This window comes from Leptidea sinapis, chromosome 1, assembly GCF_905404315.1.
Source record: "Leptidea sinapis chromosome 1, ilLepSina1.1, whole genome shotgun sequence".
NCBI lineage: Eukaryota > Metazoa > Arthropoda > Insecta > Lepidoptera > Pieridae > Leptidea > Leptidea sinapis.
The window spans coordinates 31,934,662-31,956,511 of NC_066265.1; the positions used below are offsets into that span (position 1 = coordinate 31,934,662).

Genomic DNA, 21,850 nt, shown 5'->3' on the forward strand with positions numbered 1-21,850 from the left:
GCGTAAAGATGTATAAACTTTTTTCTTAATATTTAAAGTACTAATTTAATTATATTAAGTTACTGTTTAATACACGAAGCTAGGTTTTATCCTACAAATCATATTTAAGTTTGCATAAACTACAAATTATCATACAAACAATATGTGCTAGAAAAATCTAATAATAGCTACTCCTTGTTATCATTTTGGATGATAACCTTATTTTAACTGGATAGTTAAGCACTTGCGAACTAATATTTGAGAGACATTGCTGTGTATTAATCGAGCAATGATGGATTTGCGCAGAGGTTGCTATAAAGACAGTTTGGATGACAGCTGTAGCAAAATTACATTAAACTTTGATAATACAACCAATTAATATCAATTTTAGTGATCAAGTAATATATTAGTAATCTTGGATTTTTAATTGGCCAGTGATTAGAAAACGTATACGTTACGTTATGGTCACTACTGCCGAATACATTCTGACGTCTGGGATTCTACAATTGCGCGTTTTGCGAGATATTTCTTGTCTCGTACGGCAAATTTGACGAATGAATTACGGGCTGTTTTCCCAAACCAATACTACGAGTAAGGGACTTTCAAACTTAGATACAACAAGAATACTCCCAACCTAAACTCAGGGTGTTGTGATCCATGGGCGATTAACTCACCACGATCCATCACGTGAGCCTCTTGCCCGTCTGCCCACTCTTTTATAAAAAAAATACATAATTAAGGTTGCGTGCAATGTGCATTGTTGTTGATTATTTATTATTACTTGAAGTTCAGGGGAAATTCCGAAATTTAAGGTGGTATATCTATTCCCGACTACAACCAAGCTTCAAAAAATGGCAAAATCCCCAGCTGGATCAATAACGGACACAGTAACGGGCTCGACAAAATCAATATCTAATTGTGTCAAAATTATTCTTAAAAAAACCGTTGGTCATACATAGATTTCAGTGTGAAGGCAAAGCGAAGAAGTTGAAAATGTTGTACTGTGGCAATTTAGAAAAATTTTTAGAGTGTTGCAACAAACATTCTGGTATACGCCAGGTAAGTTGGAACTTGTGTAAGAAACCGTTTAAATATACAACGCAGATTAGCTAAGTGTACGTACACGAGAGATAATAAAAGTGGAACATGGGCGAATATTAGTAGAAGTTGTAACATTGGTCTATTTCTGCGTACGGAACAGAATGGCTTTGCCAAAGTCAACACTTGGCTCTCCACTGAAGCTCATTTCCAAGGAAGTGTTTTAAGGGATTATTACTGCCTTAGGCCGTTTGATATTTCCGCGAGACTTATGAAGCTCTGTTATTTGATTTGAATATCGGTTGTAAAATCTATATTTGAGTCGAAATAATAATTGGAACGTCTTAAGAGGAAAAATTAGTTAACCTTTTACCACACAAGCGATCTCGACTCTTTTCTCCTTGATTTTTAACCGTAGATTAAAGTATTTTGAAGTAAGATAAATAGCATCATTATTATCTGTTATGAATGTTTTGATATACAAAAATAAATTTTTTTGTATGTGCTAGCAAGTACCTATCTGTACTCTGTGGTGCCAAAATACCAGCGTCAAAATGACCCACTTTGCTACTAATTCTTTTAAAATCATAAAAACAATTAGATTTATATTTGCATGAAAAATATTGTATGACAATTGCTGGAGCCTGGAGTGTCAGTGTCTTAAAAAATGATAACAGTTACTTAGGAAATGTATGTTCAAGCGAATTTCGAACTACTTGTTTATTTTGACTGTACGGAAATCACATTAAGGTGGGTCACATTTCAATTATGTCGATAGTACTGCAAAAAGTGCTCAAAACGGCTTAATCATAAAGGCCGCAAGCAGAAGCTTAGTATACAAATCCAACAAAAAACGAAAAAAATATAACAGTTGATCACAGAATATTACCTTTCAGTTTCTAAAATTTATTTGCCACGAACTAAACAGAGACTTTTGTGTTTTTAACTGACGATATTTAGCCGGAGCTGCAGTTGTCCTAATCGCACTGATGGTTTATAATTTTAAATCTAAAAGGGCTTCACCTCCCTCCTACTATAAAAGAAAGTTGAAAATGGACGAACAGAAGATTCTACGAAAGAATAATTGACAAAAAAGTCGCGTATTTTTTTTATATAAGAGGAGCAAACTGGCAAGAGGCTCACGGGATGGGGAGTGATGAGGCAACCGCCCACGGACGTCCGCAACATCAGGTATCAAGAGATGTGTTGGCGGTGGGAGGCTCCTTTGCACAGGATGCCGGCTAGATTAAGGGTACCACAACGGCAGGAGTGTGTAAGCACTACTGTGTTTCCTGCTAGTGAGATTACTGAGCAAATGAGACTTAACATCTTATGTCTCAAGGTGACGAGTGCAATAGTAGTGCCACTCAGAGCTTTTGAGTTTTACAAGAATCCTGAGCGGCACTGCATTGTAATGGTCTGGGCGTATAAATTACCATCGGCCGAACGTCCTGCTCATCTCGTCCCTTACTTTCATTTAAAAAAAGGTGGGAGTATACTTTTTCTTTGCGTATGTTCCTAGCGCACCGAATATATATCGCACCGTGGGAATTATCAACCGATTCCGAAAAGGTTGCCATCCTTTTTAACCTTATTGTTATATGTGAATGTATATTCCTTTGCGGCGCTCTAGATGATTCTTACACAGTCGAATTGACTTATGTTGTTTTTCCATTTTTTTAATATCTTTAAGACATTACAAAATTTAACTAGATTATTGATTTTCGGATTACATACCAGTTTTTTCTACATAGTTCTTGTCGGCGAAATTTCCGTATCTCGCGTTGCTCAGGTCATCAAGTAGCGTGTCCAGTTCGGAGAGGTTCCCCCGGCCTCCAGTCCTGCCATAGCCGGCCGTCTGTGCCTGATGACCACCATAACTTGGCTGCGTTGCACTACTACTGTTTGCATATTTTACTGGTATGGTCTTCTCGAATGACGATGTGTTCTGGTATGTTGGCTGTTGACAAAAATTTCATTTTTGTTTATTGTATACAAATAAAGTGATTCATTTTTTTATGAACCACATAAAGAAACTCGATTGATATTTTTTGTTTAAATTCTCTTTTCTTTTGCGTTAGAACCATTTAATATTTTTTAAATACTGAATAAAAGTTCATCAGAAAGGTTTATGGTAAAATAGTTCTCTCCATAGGAGCCCGCAGCCATCATGGAGCAAAGTGAGATAGTGGAAAAAAGAGGCTTTCATAATTTAATTCCTACACAACGTGGGAGGTTTATAAGTGTACCAGTGCACCTTCAGGCTCCTTTGCACAGGAAGCCGGCTAGACAACGGCGCCTATTTCTGCCGTGAAGCAGTAATATGTAAACATGTGTTTCAGTCTGAAGGGCGCCGTAGCTACTGAAATTACTGGGCAAATGAGACTTAACATCTTATGTTTCAAGGTGCCGAGCGCAATTGTAGTGCCCGTCAGAATTATGGTGTTTTTCAAGAATCGTGAGCGGCACTGCATTGTAGGCCGTAGGTTAGGGGCATATCAATTGCCATCAGCTGACCGTCCTGCTCGTCTCATCCCTTATTTTCATAAAAAAAACAACGTAGGAAAAAATATATATGTATTCCTAAATATTTCGTATATTTTGTTTACTAGTGAAGAGTTTTTATCTTAAACTACAAAATTTGTCACATACTATTGAACTGTTATTAGTATTTTTAATTGGCGTATCTATGCTGTATTATTTTTAATATACTCTTTACATTTTGTTAGCTGTAAGGAATCATAAATAAATGATATAAATTTTTCATCCGTTTACTAACAGTAAACAATTAACTGAAATAATTAACTGAAATAAAACGCGCAATCCACGCGCACGCAGTCGCGGCACCTGCTGGCATGCATAGTACATTAGTGAATGAGAAAGACATACTTCAACGACATCTAGGTTTCATTGAGCTACTCATGATTGGCCTGACTCCAAGACTACAAAATACTCGTCGGCACATAAACAAACATGTCCATTGACCAATTTACTAGATGGCGTTCATTGGACATTGTACTTTTAATACCATTATGTTTTTTTTGCAATAAGTAACAGAACTAGCAAAAGACCCAGGCCCCTGATGAAAAGTGGCTTCACCTGCAGCGGCGGCTCTCGGCAAATTTTTATCTTATATCTTTAAATGAGCAATTCTTGTATATAAATATATTCTATATCTCATATATATAATCTGAATTTGGGAAACGGCTCCAACGGTTTTCATAAAATTTAGTATACAAGGGATTTCAGGGGCGATAAATCGATCTAGGTTTCAATAAAAAAAAATGTAGATTTATCCGTATTTTAATGATAAACAGTTACAATTCGCCACTATATACAAGACTATAAAAGCTCAGATGGGATACTGGGTGATCCGGAAAGCAAAAGACCCCGGTTCGAATCCAGATGTCCTATTAGTTTTTTTTGGTCAAGTTTTGTACATTTTTAAAAATCCGAGAAAGGCTTGGTCGTCCGGATATTTTTAATTATGTGACAAGATGTGGCGAAGCGTGCAAGACTTTCACCTTAGGGTAAGTGATACGCCGGAATCATTATAATGCAGTGATTCAGCTCAGGATTCTTGAAATATCAAACAGACTGAACCGTAATTACGCTCGTCACTCTGAGTCATAAAATGTTGTAGTCCTAGTTATTTCACTAGCGAACGACGCCCTTCAAACCAAAGCACAATGATGCTTACACATTACTGCTTCACGGAAGAAAACCCACCTGGCGGTATCCTGTATAAACCATAAGTATAATTTGAGAGGAAAGGTCGCTTTAGGCGCCAGGTAGCCACGGGCGCCTAAAGCAACGGGCGCCACATGCAACCTGAGTTTGAAATTGATTTAGAAATAGAAATAGAAACACTTTATTAGCATACAAAAAACACTCACAAAAAAACACAACAATTTACAATATTAATTAAAATCTTAAAATACTAAATTTAATACTGTAACAATATTATAAAGATTAAAAAGTAATAAAAATAACAGAGTGAGCGTGATTCCCTGCTAAAAGGAGCTGACTCAGTATATTGTCGGTCAGTGCAGAAGACACCAACACAACACTGGTTTTCAGCAGCCCCTCGTGACATTTGGAGTAGATAGTTGCATTAGTCTTCCCATTGTTATTAATTTGTGTAGGTAGGTATCAAAGGGATTAACTAAATATTATATATTCTTTTTCGTGTTTCTTAATTTATACTTAGTGTAATAATAAAATAAAAATTAATAAATAATTGTAATAATAATAAATATTAAATCATACATTTCAAGACCATATTATGATTAATCAAAGTATTATCAGCTCCGATAAAATTTATGGTGTGAACTGTGAAAGCGTCGACCAAAGGCACTGAAAGCTAGACTATAAGATTATTTTGACCACAAGCAGTAAAATACAACAAAATTGTTATGTTTATAAAGCCATGTGGCGTCATGGTATAGGTATAAAATCGAATCAAAATAGATTATTTAATTCCGTCAAAAAATTACACTTATGAATGTGAAAAGTTTTACTTTTACCATTTTACTATGCTCCGGAACAGATTGAGCTTTAATGAGATGAGGTGGCAAGAAATGCATTGCATCTCTATTAAATCACAATTTTCATCTAAAATCACAACTTTTACAAATTATTTTATTTACCTACAATCTATGCAAAGTGATGCACCAAAAATACTATAATATTAAATGCCTTTAACGAGTGAGTAAAAAAAATAAACCGCAAGAGTTATTGAGTTGATCATCTACGATACGAGTCTACACGTACCTACTGTTATTATACAAATGATTTTAGATAAATGGTGATAGATTTTCGACTATTTCGTCTCGTGCCAGATTTTGGCGAGACAACACGTCCTGAGGATGCCTCGTGTAGAGGCGAAACACGTGTCGAATTGTTTAAAGACAATATTGGCGGAATTAACACTAAAGAAAACTCAAATCATTTGTATAATTATGGATTTCCGCAAAGTAACGCCTACTTCAATAAATTTACTGTTATTATGTATTTTTATGAATAAAAATGTATTCATTTTAAAATTAACAACATGAAGCATAGTTCTTGATGAGTTCCTCCTTCCACCATAGAGCCAAACCACTCTCCAAAGAAGATTATTGCCTACAGGGGATTTCCCTTTAGGGGAAGGGACAGACTATTAGGTAAATGACGAAAAAAGTTCCTTATATCAAATATCAGTTTCTCAATTCCATCGCAGACCGACTATGCTCTTAATAAGGTTTATGTAGAGAGAATTACAGTAAATAGATTGCGCAAGTTCATAGATCGAATGAGTACAATGAAATGATTGCATGTTTGTGTCGGGGAGGGCCATCTAGAGGTATTACATCGGGGATGTATCAAAAAGGGGCCAAGTCAAGCATTAAGAAGAAGAGTGCTTGTATGAAAGCGATGACGAGAGTAGAATCACATGTAGTAACTAAATCAGAACAACGGCAACGGTTTTTCCGGGTCTGTCTAGACCCGGAAAAAAATACAATGAATTATGCAAGACTGATTGTTATTTGTATTTTAATTTAATATTTAAACATGGATAAAATATAATGTGACTTAGTAGGTACTGTACTCCAGTACTGTAATGGGGGAGTTCAGTTTTTTACTGATTAAATCACTAATTATCAAGAACCTAGCGCAATAGTCATTGCATTTATCATTGCCTCCTAAGAACTGTTTCTTAACGATGATCTCGATAAGATTATAGATAATTACAAAATACACGCATCGAATATTGATGATGGCAGTTCGAAACACAATGCAAAGCACGTACAACCTGTTAGATATAAGTTGCGTGGCAAATAAACTAATAATTTTTATTATTTTTTATGCAAAAGGAGGACAAACGAGCGTACGGCTCTTTCTTATGCCACATTCTCTTGCAGCACCACAGGAAATACAGGACCTTTGCCGGCCTTTTAGAAAGTTATCGAGCTTTCTTTGAAGGTCGTATCGTCTTAGAAACACCGCACAAGGAAGCTCATACCACAGCTTCTTTGGACTTGGAAGAAAATTCCTTGACAACCGAACTGTGGCGTAACGCCACAGATCTAGATGGTGCGGATGATAACCTAATTTGTGGCGTGTTGTGCGAATGTGGAATACGGCGGCAGGACTCAGGTCAAACAGCTCTTCGGAACACTCCCCTTGATAAATGCAGTATAAGTGCCTTCAACAGCATTTATCACAGGTAGTTATGGAGCTAATACATTTAATTACAGGATTCAGTTAAAGATTCAAAGATATTTAATCCCTAAAGTTTTATTAAAAGAAAATATAATGAAGATAATAAAATAATATATCAAATCACTCCGCCCCTACTTGAGCACCAATTTATACTTGACGCGGTACATAGCCAGCTAACAATAGCGTATACGTTCTATCATTAACATTCTGCGTAACTCTATTGTTATTAAAATTAAGTCATATTCAGGATGCGCAAAACATCCTTTTTTATTATACATATATTGTAGAGTTAAGGTACCAAGAAATATTAAAACACGCATATTTATAAGTTGTCACACACTTATAACATTAATTTTACCAATGATACTAGAAACTAATAATAAAACTCAGTTTTACATAAACGAGTTAAAATGCCATAAATGCCTCACTGATTAAAGGATAACAGATATCACCAGTACATTTCAAATATCAAATAGCTATCAAAACCGTGATCGATAAGTATGGAGAAATTCTTATATTTCAATCAATGACGTTCTAGTGGAACGGCAAAAGTGTGCTCTATATAAAATCTCAAATAATATGTTAACGACGCAGAAAAAGATTGTGTGACATTTCACCGGTAAGTTTAATTACTTTATGTGAGATTGGTTTGCAAAAGCGTAAATAATTTAGTAATGAATATTTTTTCATTAAAATGGTACAATTATTGTATTCACATCCCTTTTTCTCCCGCTTGTCAGAAAGAAACAGATGAAAGGACGCGACCGTTTTATTCATATAACTCCCTCCATCTGAGCTCCTTATACGCCGTGACATTTATTATCTTATAATAATAATAAAATATTTTATTTGCAGCTAAAAAATGTGTAATTAACAAAAGTAAACTTACCAAAACAAAATATTATTACAGCTTAAAATTAAAATGAAACTTAAACATAATAGAAATAAAAGAAGCTCAAACATCAGCTGCAAATAGGCACAAGCTCGGCATATGCTGACACACATCATGTATGTCCAGCGCCGATCTTCCTCTTGAGCCATTCTGTGACCTTGAAGCTGTGCCAATACGAATGTACGCTATGATTTTTATAATTTTTAATTTTGTTGTGAATTATACGTTTTCATTTGCGACTTTCTCGGTGTAACCAGTATCGAACCGATGGTTGCTTGCTCTGTGGTCTTCAAGCGTCCTCAAGCGTCAACCAACTGTCTAGGTGACAGATGACACTGTCAACTGTCAAAATAATTACAGGACTTCTAGAGCCACATTATATCAACAAACAATTATTGTCAACTAATATGTTATTCATTTTATATTGTGCATTAGGCTTACAATTTTGAACTAAAAAATACCTACGACGTTATTTTGCAGTGTAATACAATCAAAACCAAAATGATAATAAAAATACTAGCACCATACAAAGAATAAGTACCTACTAGATAAATATATTATTAAAATGAACTATGATTAGAGAACGAAAATAGATAATTAGTTCGGTTGCCAATCGAATCACTTATTAATTTAAGAGGGAAGATCCTATAGTACTAAAGAGACAAGAGCAATCTGAACCTAACCCATATTACACTCATATCTTGAGCCAAGTTCTCTTGTGCTCTTTGCTCCTGTAAAAGAAATTGTCTTAATTTCGTTTTAAATAAGGATAGACTTTTTAAATTTCTAATAGGCGGTGGGATGTTATTCCAACATTTGGATGCCGAGTAACGAAAGCTCCCTCTAAATGACGCCGATCGATGCTTCTCAATAACCATCTGAACAGAACACTGCCGTGACCCACACGACCTAAGACTAGCCGTTCTAGATAGTTTGTCATAAAGGTATTTTGGCTTCTCGAACTTCAATACACCAAAAAGGATACAAGCTAAATGAAGTTTTCGCCGATGTTTCATTTTTAACATTGAATGCTTATTCAAGAAAGGGGTGACATGGTCTCTATGTTTTATATTGAAACAAAAACGGGCACATGCATTCTGGACTCTCTGAATTAATTTTTTAGTTACAGAAACTAAACGTGGGCCAAAGACAACATCTGTATAATTCAGCTTTGAGAGAACTAGACTTTCAACAAGACGGATACGCATCTCCTTTGACAGATAAGGTCTCATCCTGTATAATACTTTCAGCCTGTAAAAAGAGTTACTGACTAGGCTAGTGATGTGATCATGGAATCTCAGTTTGCTGTCGAGAAAAAGACCAAGATTACGTGCTACATATGTACGTTCAATGGGTTCACCCATCAAGATAATGTCATGTGAAGACTTTAAACTGCTCAGCTGTTTGTTGGTGCCACAAATTGTGTAATTTGATGTATTTTGATTTCACCGGATTAAGACATAGACTGTTTTTCTGGGCCCACAACATAATACTATTAAGGTCTTATCGTCATAATCTTCTTGATCTGAGATATATAAGTTATCTGACGTCCTATCATCTTTCCTCTGCGTTATACTTATCCGCTGCTCTTGTTACTGTGCAATCAGGCTTCTCCTCTCTTTTAAATTTAGCAATATCTCTTCGTTTTCATTATCTTAGTCCAACTTATTCCTTCCATACTTCTCAAGCATCACATCTCAAAGGTTGCATATCTCTATGAGTCAGGCTTTTTTTTTTATGGAATATGAGGACAAACGAGCGTACGGGTCACCTGTTGTTAAGTGATCACCGCCGCCCACAACCGGAGGAATCACAGGAGCGTTGCCGGCCTTTAAGGAAGGTGTACGCGCTTTTTTTGAAGGTACCCATGTCGTATCGTCCCTGAAACACCGCACAAGGAAGCTCATTCCACAGCTTTGTAGTACGTGGAAGAAAGCTCCTTGAAAACCGCACTGTGGAGGACCGCCACACATCCAGATGGTGAGGATGATATCCTAACTTGTGGCGTGTCGTGCGAAGGTGGAATTCGGCGGCAGGAATCAGGTTAAACAGCTCTTCGGAACACTCCCCGTGATAAATGCGGTAGAAGACACACAATGAAGCGACGTCTCTACGCAACGCCAAGTGATCCAGCCGTTCAAAGAGCACTGGGTCCCCGACAATTCGAGCTGCTCTGCGTTGCACGCGGTCAAATGGATCGAGCTGATACTGGGGTGCGCCAGACCAGAGATGACAGCAATACTCCATGTGTGGCCGGACCTGCGCTTTGTAGAGCGCTAGTATGTGGGCCGGCTTGAAGTATTGCTGTGCTCTATTAATGACGCCCAGTTTCTTTGAGGCCAATTTGGCTTTGCCTTCCAGATGACCACGAAATTGGCAATCGCTCGAGATTTCGAGACCCAGTATTCCGATACTAGGCGCGGCTTTAAGAGAAGTGTTCTCGAAGAGCGGTGATACGACAAATGGGGTTTTTTTAGTGGTAAACGCGCAAACTTGAGTCTTCTGGGGGTTAAATTGGACAAGGTTCAATTTACCCCATTCCGCGACCTTCTCAAGAGAGGACTCGATAGAAGACACAAGTTTCTCCCGGCACTGGTCGACGATTTCCCGCGAGAGACCTGCATGGCCAGTGTATACGGCATCACCAGTGCTATCGTCTGCATAGCAATGAATGTTGGAGGTGTCCAACATATCATTGATATGCAGAAGAAACAGCGTGGGAGACAGCACACAGCCTTACGGCACTCCAGCATTTACGGGCTTCGGGTTCGAGCAATATCCATCGACAACGACCTGTATGCTGCGCCCAGTGAGGAAGCTGGAGGTCCACTTGCACAAGCTCTCGGGAAGCCCAAATGATGGAAGTTTGGAGAGGAGCGCCTTGTGCCATACACGATCAAAGGCCTTCGCTATATCCAGGCTAACTGCCAGGCCTTCCCCCTTGCTTTCAATAGCCGCTGCCCATCTATGTGTTAGGTACACCAGAAGATCACCTGCCGACCGACCATGGCGAAACCCGTATTGTCGGTCGTTGATCAACTGGTGACCCTCTAGATATACCAAGAGCTGACGGCTAATTATGCTCTCCATGATTTTGGAGAGCAGGGAGGTAATAGCAATAGGCCTGTAGTTTGCTGGATCCGAACTGTCTCCTTTTTTTTTGGATCGGATGGACAAGGGCTGACTTCCATGAGGCTTCGGTTCCGTATAGAGCTATACTCTGTATACATACGTTCTGTATAGACAAATCAATTCTATCAAGTTCATAATAAGGCACTTATCGCAAAGCCAATGATAATACGATTATCAAATTATCAATTATTTGTTTGATCACGAAACGTGAAACAGATACAGATTCCGTGTGAATAAAATAATAAACTACGTTTAAAAAACCGACTTCAAAAACTGAAAAGTATCAAATAACTGAAAATTTAATTTCATACACGTCTTATGCAAACCTTTACCCTTAATATTAATAAAATACTATTATTTATATGTTTTAAGTCGGGTGCCAAGCCCTAAACAAAATAAAACTTAATATTATAAACAGCTTACTTATTGTAATTATTTAGGTTGTCTGGTCATGCGTGTCTGTCCGCTTGGGTTGTTTTGTTCCAGACGAAGCAATCCCGATCAAAGTCACGCGTGGCGAGTGTAGGTACCTTTATTACATTTGGCTTGGCACCGACTTCAAAGCTATTAATATTTAGCGCATACAAATAATAGTATTTTATTAATATTACATAAGTGGTCTTATGCAAACCTTTACCTTTAACCTACCTTTAACTAACTAATATTTGATACTTTTCAGTTTTTGAAGTCGGTTTTTTAAACGTAGTTTATTATTTATTTTTTACGTTTTAGTGTCAGTTAATAATAATATATAATCAACCTGAATGAAAACTCCAAAAAAAGCCGTACACAGAAAACAATTATGTCATTCAGGTAGACGAAAATTTTCATATAAATGTTCATAAAATGAAAACTGCTGGGCCAAACTATGTAAAATTTTTATGGGACCAAATGGCATCTATTTCGCAAAAGAAGATCGCTATTAAACAAAAGAAGAATTACGTAAATCGGGTCATAAATCTCAGAGTAATCGGTGTACATACATAAAAAAAATACCGATCGAATTGATAACCTCCTCCTTTTTGAAGTCGGTTAAAAAGAGACACACACATTAATAGATAATAACTGAATTTTCACACAGCCTGGCGAGGACTCTCCTGTTTGTCGCAACGACAAGAGTTCAAATGTTTCTCTCGCAATGTTCTTTTGACGGTCAGAACCACTCGCCAAACGACTTCTACAGAGCTAGAAATCGCGCGTCACGCGTTGGGAACCGCTATACTCCAAGCTTGAAAGCCCCTTGAAGTATCGATTAGGGAAAACTTTAACGTTAATTTATTCCAAAAAGTGGCAAGGCAAGAAGTTCCTTATTATCTATAGTAATATTATAAACAGGAAAGATTTGATTGTTTGCTTGTTTGCATTGAATAGGCTCCGAAACTACTGAACCGATTTGAAAAATTCTTTCACTGTTGGGAAGCTACACTAACCCCGGGTGATATAGGCTATATTTTTTTTTAAATTAAGGATCCTTACTAAAATTCCAATATAATTACTATAATAGGCTAAAGTACCTAATAACTACAGCTTACTTTTATTTGTTTTGTTATTTTTACGATGGATCAGTAAACTAATCGGACAAATAACTACTTAGGGTCAGTGCATCTTGTGTCTAAATTAAGTATTTTACTGGCTAAATATCAATATGCAGAAATTATTCCTCAGGCATGTATCAGATCAAAGCTTAACATAGTAAGGGCAAAAACATATTCACTCACCGACGCAGGCTTAGCGTAATCAGAACCAATGTTTCTTGAGCCATTAATTGAGCCGTATCCTGTAGACGTTGGCGAGCTGAGACTGCCACCGGGTGAGCTAAGGCGGCCGGGAGAGCTGCCTCTACCCAGCGGGGAACTGGTCCTTCCTGGAGAACTGGTTCTGCCACTTGGAGACGTTGTTCTTCCTCCAGGACTGCTCACGCGACCCGGGTTTATTGAATTCTGTAGATCCGCTAGCAGGGCATCTGGAAAACAAATATAGCAAGTTGTTAACCTTGAAATTCTGGCAACAAATAATATCATTTAAGAAGACTACAACAAAAATCGCCATAGATATTCAATCCTTATAGGCTGCTAGCCTATTCTTCTGCGAGGAATAAGTATAAATGACCTTTCCATTTTTGTAAATTTTGTTAGATAATTTTTATTTCATTTTAGATTAGAACAGAAATATTTAGTCTATATAAAATGCAGTTTCCACAACGTGTTTAACTGTTTAAGCTTAAGCTATAATTTCTTCACAATGCTCTAAAATTCAACATCCTACGAACAAAAAAAATTATCAGTTTCGTGTGGCTTCCGAAAGATGTGGATCAAAATGAAATGAAAAGTATGTACGAACGAAGAAAGGGACGAAAATTTCACTTGTGAATAGACACAAATTGAAAACAGTCAACAAGCAATGTAATTTACCGACATCTATATGTATAGTGTGTTGTTCCTGTTTTCAATCTGTGCATATTGCAAGCTTTCTCTAAATCCGTTTTCACTTCTTCTGTTGTTTTGCTTGATGGCTAACATTGCCTGTCATTCATAAGCACGCGCTGATTTGTACTAAAGTGGTACTCATCACATACAATTATTATTGTTTTGGAGACAACCGAATCAATTACAGAAATCAAGGAGTCAGAGAATTTTTAAACCAACACGTTAATTGGTGTTGTGCTGATTGAGACCATTCATGGAATGATGTCACCCGAGTTAACCAAGCCCGAGGTCCCCTAATTGCATGCAATGGATATGCGCCACTAAATATAACTGGAACACATTTTGGTAGTAAGTAAGTACTCTGTCTCTTTCAAGCATGGAGGGTTCCGTGACAGGGACATTACATGTTTAAGCTTTCAATCAATTAGATTACGTATTAGTGCTAAGACCCTGTGAAAAATAATTACTGTAGCAGACATCGTATATTTTAAGCATATTTTTTTATGTATCTTATGCATCGGGTCACGTTCGAACTTCTTCAGTACGATATCCTTTTTTTATGACAATAAGAGACGAGACGAGCAGAACGTTCAGCTGATGGTAATTGATGCGTCCTGCCCATTACAATGCAGTGCCGCTTAGGATTCTTGAAATACTCAAAAATTCTGAGCAGCACTACATCTGTGCTTGTCACCTTGAGACATAAAATGTTAAGTCTCATTTGGCCAGTAATTTCAATAGCTACGGCGCCCTTCAGACCGAAACACAGTAATGCTTACACATTACTGTAGAAATAGGCGCCATTGTGGTACCCATAATCTAGCCGGCATCTTGTGCAAAGGAGCCTACAACTGATCAACAATACAGTCCTATCCTAAAATATACAGTCACAAATATAAATTATTCAACAGATTTATCTTAATATATAGATAAAGCTGAACACTCTATTTTCTTGTTATTTGAACGCGCTAATCTCTGGATGTACAAGTCTGGTTCTGAATAAGTCTCTTGGAATATGATAGTCGGATAAATGAGCAACTAAAAGTTAAACTATAGTCTATCTAGCTTTAGGGTACAAAGTTGAGATTTTGGGCATTGCGAAAACTATCTTGTTTATATCGTTCAAACTTTATGATGCTATTAAAATTTTCTCCCCTGTTAGAAAAAAATATACTCTTTCCATACAAAATGCGGTTATTATTATGAGACAAATATTGATAGAAGATTCTGCTTAATTTTACTTAAAAAAACCACTTCTTTTCTAAAAAACAGCAATCAGATATCGGTAAAGAAGACGATTATTAAATATTGTTCGGTGCGAAGACTAGATGGGTCTCGCATTGCCACAAGATTCCGAACGAATCAAAAATATCCTGTTCACCGCAAATTCGCCAAAGATCCCTGCGGCCTTGATGTCATATTAAAAAACTCGTTTACGACAGTTCAACGCTCTCCAAACGATTGCTTTCGGCTAAAACATCTTTTTGAGACCAGCAATCAACAACATTATAAAAATGTTATCGGTCACGACGCGTAAACGCATGCAATGTTCGAACAAAGCGATCCTTATTAGACAAACTATTGAACTATTCAGCCACTTGAAACAGTAATCCTTGTGCAAACACTTTAATGTGATCAAGTAAACAAGTGTTAAGTCAACATTACCCAATCCTTCGCAGGCCTCGAATACGTCTGCATAATCAGTTTGTGGCTCTGAATGTGTTTTAAGTATTTTCCCGTACAGATCGCCGTTCACAGAAGGCTGTGGTCGTGACATTATCAAGAGCAATTCGAACAAAACCTTCGCACTACAACGAATATAATTATTACACTAGAATTTAATATAAAATCACGAAACAGCGCGCGCGACTGTCTTATAGCCTAATGCAGTACTGAATCACCTCTGGGCTCTGTTCTCCGTCGAGCGCAAACCGCAAAAATCGTACATAAGAATATACTCATAAATATTTGGAATACTTAAGCACTTCAGACCGTAAGCCGCTTTAATTAAGCTCATTAACAGATGCTATTTTTAGAATACTTTGGAAACAAAACTAAAGTTTCCGAACACAACAAATTTAGAAAAAAATTGTATTAATTTGCTCCGACATTAATCCTTACAAAAAATCTTTTCAAGGTATTCCTCTAATAAGATTATTAATATGTTAAAAAGACAAAAAAAGTCTTACCTTTCACATGTATAACCTACAGCCAGGTTTACAGCGCTTTGTGCGCTGTAAGTGATAAGTGAATCAATAGAGTATGTGCTGACGATGCCTTGATAAGTAGAGGCGTCATGCGATGACGCGTCTCTTGCGGAATTTCTACGGCTAACAGAAACGACAATTAATATAAAAATATCGTCTGTCAAGTGTCAAGTATCTGTTTGCGTGTGGCAATAAACCTACCTAATGATTTAGACTATAAATATATTATCTGAATATAATAATACTCTGAATCTCAGAAGAGGCTCCAACAATTTTAATGAAATTTAGTATACAGATAGTTTCGGGGGCGAGAAATCGATCTACCTAGGTTTCAATTTTAAAAAATGTAATTTTATCCGTGTTTTAATGAGAAACTGCTACAATAACATTAGAAATCAAAGGTAAATTTCGCCACTATATATACAAGACTATAATAGCTCAGATTGGACATTGGGTGATCCGAAAAGCAGAAGATCCCGGTTCGAATCCAGATGTCCTATTAGGTTTTTTTTTTTCAAGTTTTGTACCTTCTTAAAATCCGAGCTAGGCTCGCTCATCCAGGTACTATAATTATTATTGGTGATATTCATGTATTCAGTTACACAAGCTGCATGTTATGACGTAGTACTTCATTCATATTTAATATCTATTGTGAAATGTTATAAAGATTATAAATGTGTCAAAATACTTAAGCGCCTTTGTATGGTTATTATGGGTACGAAATTTTAATATCATTTTATACTTCAGCAGTGTTAAAGTGTCCTTTTTACTATGAATGTGAATTTATAATATACTTCTATTTTACAGTCAAAACAGTTTATGGGCACTTTTTATTAAAATACTAGACTTATTTTATATCGTGTGACGATATTTTTTATCATACTGGTAATTCTGATAATCGTATTCAAATATTTAAATCAATAAACGACATGATATCACATATTGAAAGTCAAAAACTACCACCCATTCCAAAAAGTGTGCCTCAGGCCTGAGAAGAACGGGCGCAAGAAACTTAGCAGGCTTTTTTTCATAATAAATATGGTTACAATGTAATATCATACAATAAAATCTGTGGTATCATTAAGAAAGTCACAAATGTTATTATAACCTTTACCACACAAAAGTTTTTTAACAATTCTCTTGAATTTCGTAATACATTTGTTTTGAACAATTTCTGGGATCTTATTGTAAAAGCATAATTTGTCATCGCCCCACACAATACTTACTGACTTGGCTTAGCCGAGTAGTAGGCATTATAAGTTTATGTTTGTTCCTAGTGTTCATTATGGTTATGACAGTTTCTAGCAAATTCACTTAAATTGCTATGTACGTACATATCACTGTAATGAATATTTGAGAGGTAACAAACAGTCAAGATGTTTATTTTTTAGGTCCTAGGTTATAAATAGCGTGAATACCCCTCTTCTGCAGCATAAAGATGGCATTAATATCGGCAGTATTGCCTCATAGCAATATACCATAGGACATAATAATATATCTAATATATAAAATTCTCGTGTCATGGTGTTAAACTTTGAACTCCTCCGAAACGGCTTGACCGATTCTCATGAAGTTTTGAGTGCATATTGGGTAGGTCTGAGTCTTTTCATCCCCCTAAATGTTAAGGGTGGTCCACACGATTTTATTTTTTATTTTTTTGACATTTTTTTTAAATTGTTTGATTATGAGTCAGCATTAAAAAATACACACAACTTCAAATTTTCACCCATCTGCGATCAACAGTTACTTTTGTATCACGATTTTAATATCGGCAATACAACGTTTGCTGGGTCAGCTAGTGTATTTATATAAGATCCTGGTGTACATTTTCAAGTAAATCAGAAGTCTAGCAGGTGGTAATAATTACGTTCAGAAATTCCATTACGTTTAAACACAGCTTATTAAAAGCGTACAAAACTCTCGGGCGGACGTTAATTAAACAAAAAATTAAACTGACGAAAAGTGAAACTCAACCCGTGTTTGTAAATCTTGATTTAATTATTTGTAATGTCGAAACCTGGTTTTTTTCATCATTTATATTTAACTTATTCAAGTAAGTGAAAACGTTTGAGTATTTTTGTTGTATCACTTTGTATAAATATAATACATACCTACCTACTATAAAATACGTTTTGTAAAATGTCTATTTATTGTAACATGTTATGTAATGTAATACATTTTATTAAAAGAAAATTCCGCTGAGTTTCTTTCACCTTTTCTACTTACGAGTGAGGCATATATCTTCGAATGGGTGGTAAATTTTTTACATTCAAAAAGTGGTTTTTTGAGTGCGAAAGTGCGTGAAATGAATAAAAATATTTAAATTTTAAATTTGTTACTCTTCGGGTACAGATTTCTAGAAAGAATCATCAAATTCGGACAAACTCATTACATTATTTAGAAGTTTATATAATAGTACTTGGGTGGCTAAGCTTTACTTAATGATGATGAAAGGATGAATGGGTTTGCAGCAACATAAAAGGTTGAAAGAGATGCTGGTTCGACAGATTAGTATCTGGACCCAGTGATGAGACCTGAATATAATGGTTTATTGCCTCAAAAAATGAAGGTTTTTTTTTATTTTACATATAAGAAGGGGCAAACGGACAAGAGACTCACGGTATGGGGAGAGGTGAGGCAACCCCCCATGGACATCCGCAACAACAAAGGTATCAAGAGATGCGTTGCCAGCATATAAGTTGGGATGCTTTTTTCTTAAAAGGCCCGAAGTCATATCTGTTCGGGAAAACCGCAGCCGGTAATTAATTCCACAAAGTGGTTGTGCGAGGCAAGAAATTTCTTGTTACACGCGCGGTACATAAAAAAAACAAGATATAATGATAGCATCAATATTTATATTAATTAAGACACACTGAATGACGCCAACCCAATAATTATTAAACATCTCAGTGTAGTAAATATCTAAAATTCTTTAAAGCCACTTCCAGATACATGAAACATCTAAGGTAATGTATGCATAAAAGGAATTGCTGGTTTTATAAGTAATGCGGCCATCATCAGTAAAAATGTAAAAATAAATAAAAACATTCCTGTGTATGTATTTACAAAAGCGAGAGAGACTTGAAAGGTGTCAATATTAGTCATCAAACAATCGACGCAATTAACAGTAAAATATAAATGACATTAACAATACTATTAGACACTATCGGCCTTACAAATAAAATTGGCATAAAGTTATAACTAAGCATAAACGAAGAATATGTAAAGTGTTTACAAATAGACATTTTGCTTACGCATGGTTTGTTGGGACGTAAAACGTTTCCCGCGTTTATTTGCAAGGCAGCTTGTCATTCGGAAAACTTCAGAATTATCATTGTATTAACAGTGTTGTCAACGATATTGTAAACATTTTGCATTTTCTTTGTTTATCATCAGTTATAACTTTATAATAAGTTTATTTGTAAGTCCGATAGATCATAAGTCTAGATAGACTGTGACAGCTGTGAAAAATTGAGATTAACAGCCTCTATCTAGACATATAAATTATCTACGATTAAACATTATACATTTACAATTCAATAACACAGTTAAAATCACATTGTGATAAGAATCACATATCTCAACACATTATTCAAGTGATAAAACACTTTATTATACTTTTAGTAATTCCAGCACTAGATTCATTTGACGGCAGAATATAACTTACAACCCACAGGCAATGAGCAGGTGACGAATTATATTTTACTTCAGAAACAGTGAACTGCACTTCCTTTTTAATAGATTCGGAATTTATTTTTTTGCATCAACATGATGAAAGGACTCGTGTGACAGACCACCGGCGACATCACAGTCAGTACCCAAACGCTACTTTTAATTTGTCATTTTTTTAATCTTTGAAACCGATACGTTTTACCAGTGGGAGGCTCCTTTGCACAGGATGCCGGCTAGATTATGGGGCCCACAACGGCGCCTATTTCTGTCTGAAGTGTTTCGGTCTGAAAGGCGCCGCAGCTAGTGAAATAACTGGGCAAATGGGACTTAACATCATATGTCTCAAGGTAACAAGCGCAATTGTAGTGCCGCTCAAATTTTTGGGTTTTTAAACATCTTTCATTAAAAAACAACCGCATAAAAATGATAACGGGTAACGTTAAAGTACATACAGAACTGTTAATTCGGTTTTGTTCTACCATTACTCAAAATATTGCGGTTTTTTCGCTATTTCATTGATTCATAAATTGCGTTACATGCGTCTTAGTGACTAAACAAACCATAAAAGTACAAAATTATCAACATAAATAGCATCCTTATTGAAAATCGCTAATTTCGCCGCTTGAAAAATGTACTATTTCTTATCAAGAACCTACATTTTAAATCGTGTAGTCATAATCCTTAAAAACATTACTAATGCCAAAAATACTTTTGTAACAGAATTACGTTGTTTTTTTCGAATATAATTTTTTATGTAATGAAAGTACAAAAGAATATTTAACAAGATATAAAAATAACGCTCACAATTTGTACGTCAGACAAAATTGCTCATATAAAAATGGCAGGCATTATAGAAATGCAATTTTTTTATATGAAATGTTAGTAGATATCATTTTACAAATAAAAAACTTTTACTCAGATATAATATAATAAAATAAATATTGCAATTATAATTATTTTAATTTTTGTTATTGAATTGGCTGAATGCATTGTAACAGTTACTCTGCTAAAGTAAAGTAATGTTGCAATGTCCAAGAAACGGTCTAACTCTAAAAAGTAATTTATATGTCAAAACAACGTTTGCCGGGTCAGCTAGTTAAAATAAGTATATCATATTTTATATGCAGCGACAAGTGCCGACCCGCTTGTCCCTCGCGTGTCATCTGCCATTTGCACGTGCAACTGCACGCGCAAATGGCAGCAGCACGTAAGGTTTATTCATATGCACCCGCATATTTGCCAACTGGCACGTGAATAAACCTTATTTTCAATGTAACTAACTCTATGGGAAATATTTGAACCTGAATAGCTTTTGATCTCGCCACCCAGAAACCCAAGCTTTCTCTCATCAAAACCTTTCCAACGATATACTGTAGGAGTCTGTACCTAGGTATTGTAGTTGCTGAGGAATAAATTTTACAAAGCCGTCTTTTTGCTTTGTAAGACAATAATATGGCAAACCGTTTATTACTAGGGTGACAAAACAAAATGTTCGTGTACGAATTTCTAAAGGGGACAGATAGACGTTTTCAAAATTTCGATACCCGATGTGGAACATATTTTGGATGAATTGAGGATCTAGGTACGAGTAGAATTTGACACAGAGCACGTTATATCTTTCATCGTTCAACCTCCCGCATATTTTATGCTAATGCCTACAGCGAACAAGTAATTCCTCAATGTATTCTCGGGCGACCAGGCTTGTTTTACCTTGTATTCCATAAAACGAATAAAATAGAGCGCCCGCTCCGTGTCAAACAACACAGAGAACAAGGCCGCGGCGTATATCACCATACCTCACATCTTCTACACATAACGGTTCTGTAAACTTGTGGATAATAAGGAACTCATCAGTACGCAACGAATAGGACAGATTGTAACGCAAACCCAACCCTAAATGATGACTACGAAGTCACTGACAAGATTGCAAATTTTTGCAGCGAAATTTCACTCCCGGACGGAGCGACGAAATACGAAAACTTATAAATTCGAAATACCTACATCACTTGTACACTGTCGATATAATCTCATTTAACGATCGCGAGTTTTGAAAGAAACTTGCCTCGCAGTCACTTACGGAATCGGCTGCAGAATTCCAGGACCGATACAACTTAGGGACTTTCAAAGGCTGGTAGTAACTCATTTTTAGGACTGCTAGACAGACGAGGAAAATATTACAGATATCCATGGCGATGGTTATCTCTTTTTATCAGGTAAGCCATTTGCCCGTTTGTTTCCATTAAAAAAAACTAAATGTAAGAACAATAAAAGGAAGAGAAAGCAAACAAAATATTTCTCCA

General features: G+C 36.2%; 1 protein-coding gene across 5 annotated transcripts in view; it reads right to left on the reverse strand.

Annotated features, from left to right (window-relative positions):
• The window catches only part of LOC126979545 (paxillin), an 86,804-nt gene that overhangs the window by 23,516 nt on the left and 41,438 nt on the right, over positions 1-21,850 (reverse strand). For 4 of the 5 annotated variants that reach the window (XM_050829185.1, XM_050829112.1, XM_050828942.1 and 1 more), the window contains exons 2-3: positions 12,964-13,208; positions 2,755-2,977 (exon numbers count right to left, since the gene is read on the reverse strand). In XM_050829185.1, the coding sequence (XP_050685142.1) occupies positions 2,755-2,977; positions 12,964-13,208 (468 nt within the window). Of the gene's footprint in view, positions 1-2,754; positions 2,978-12,963; positions 13,209-15,336; positions 15,475-21,850 lie in introns of those variants that run through there. The other variant, XM_050829029.1, reaches the window with a different exon arrangement.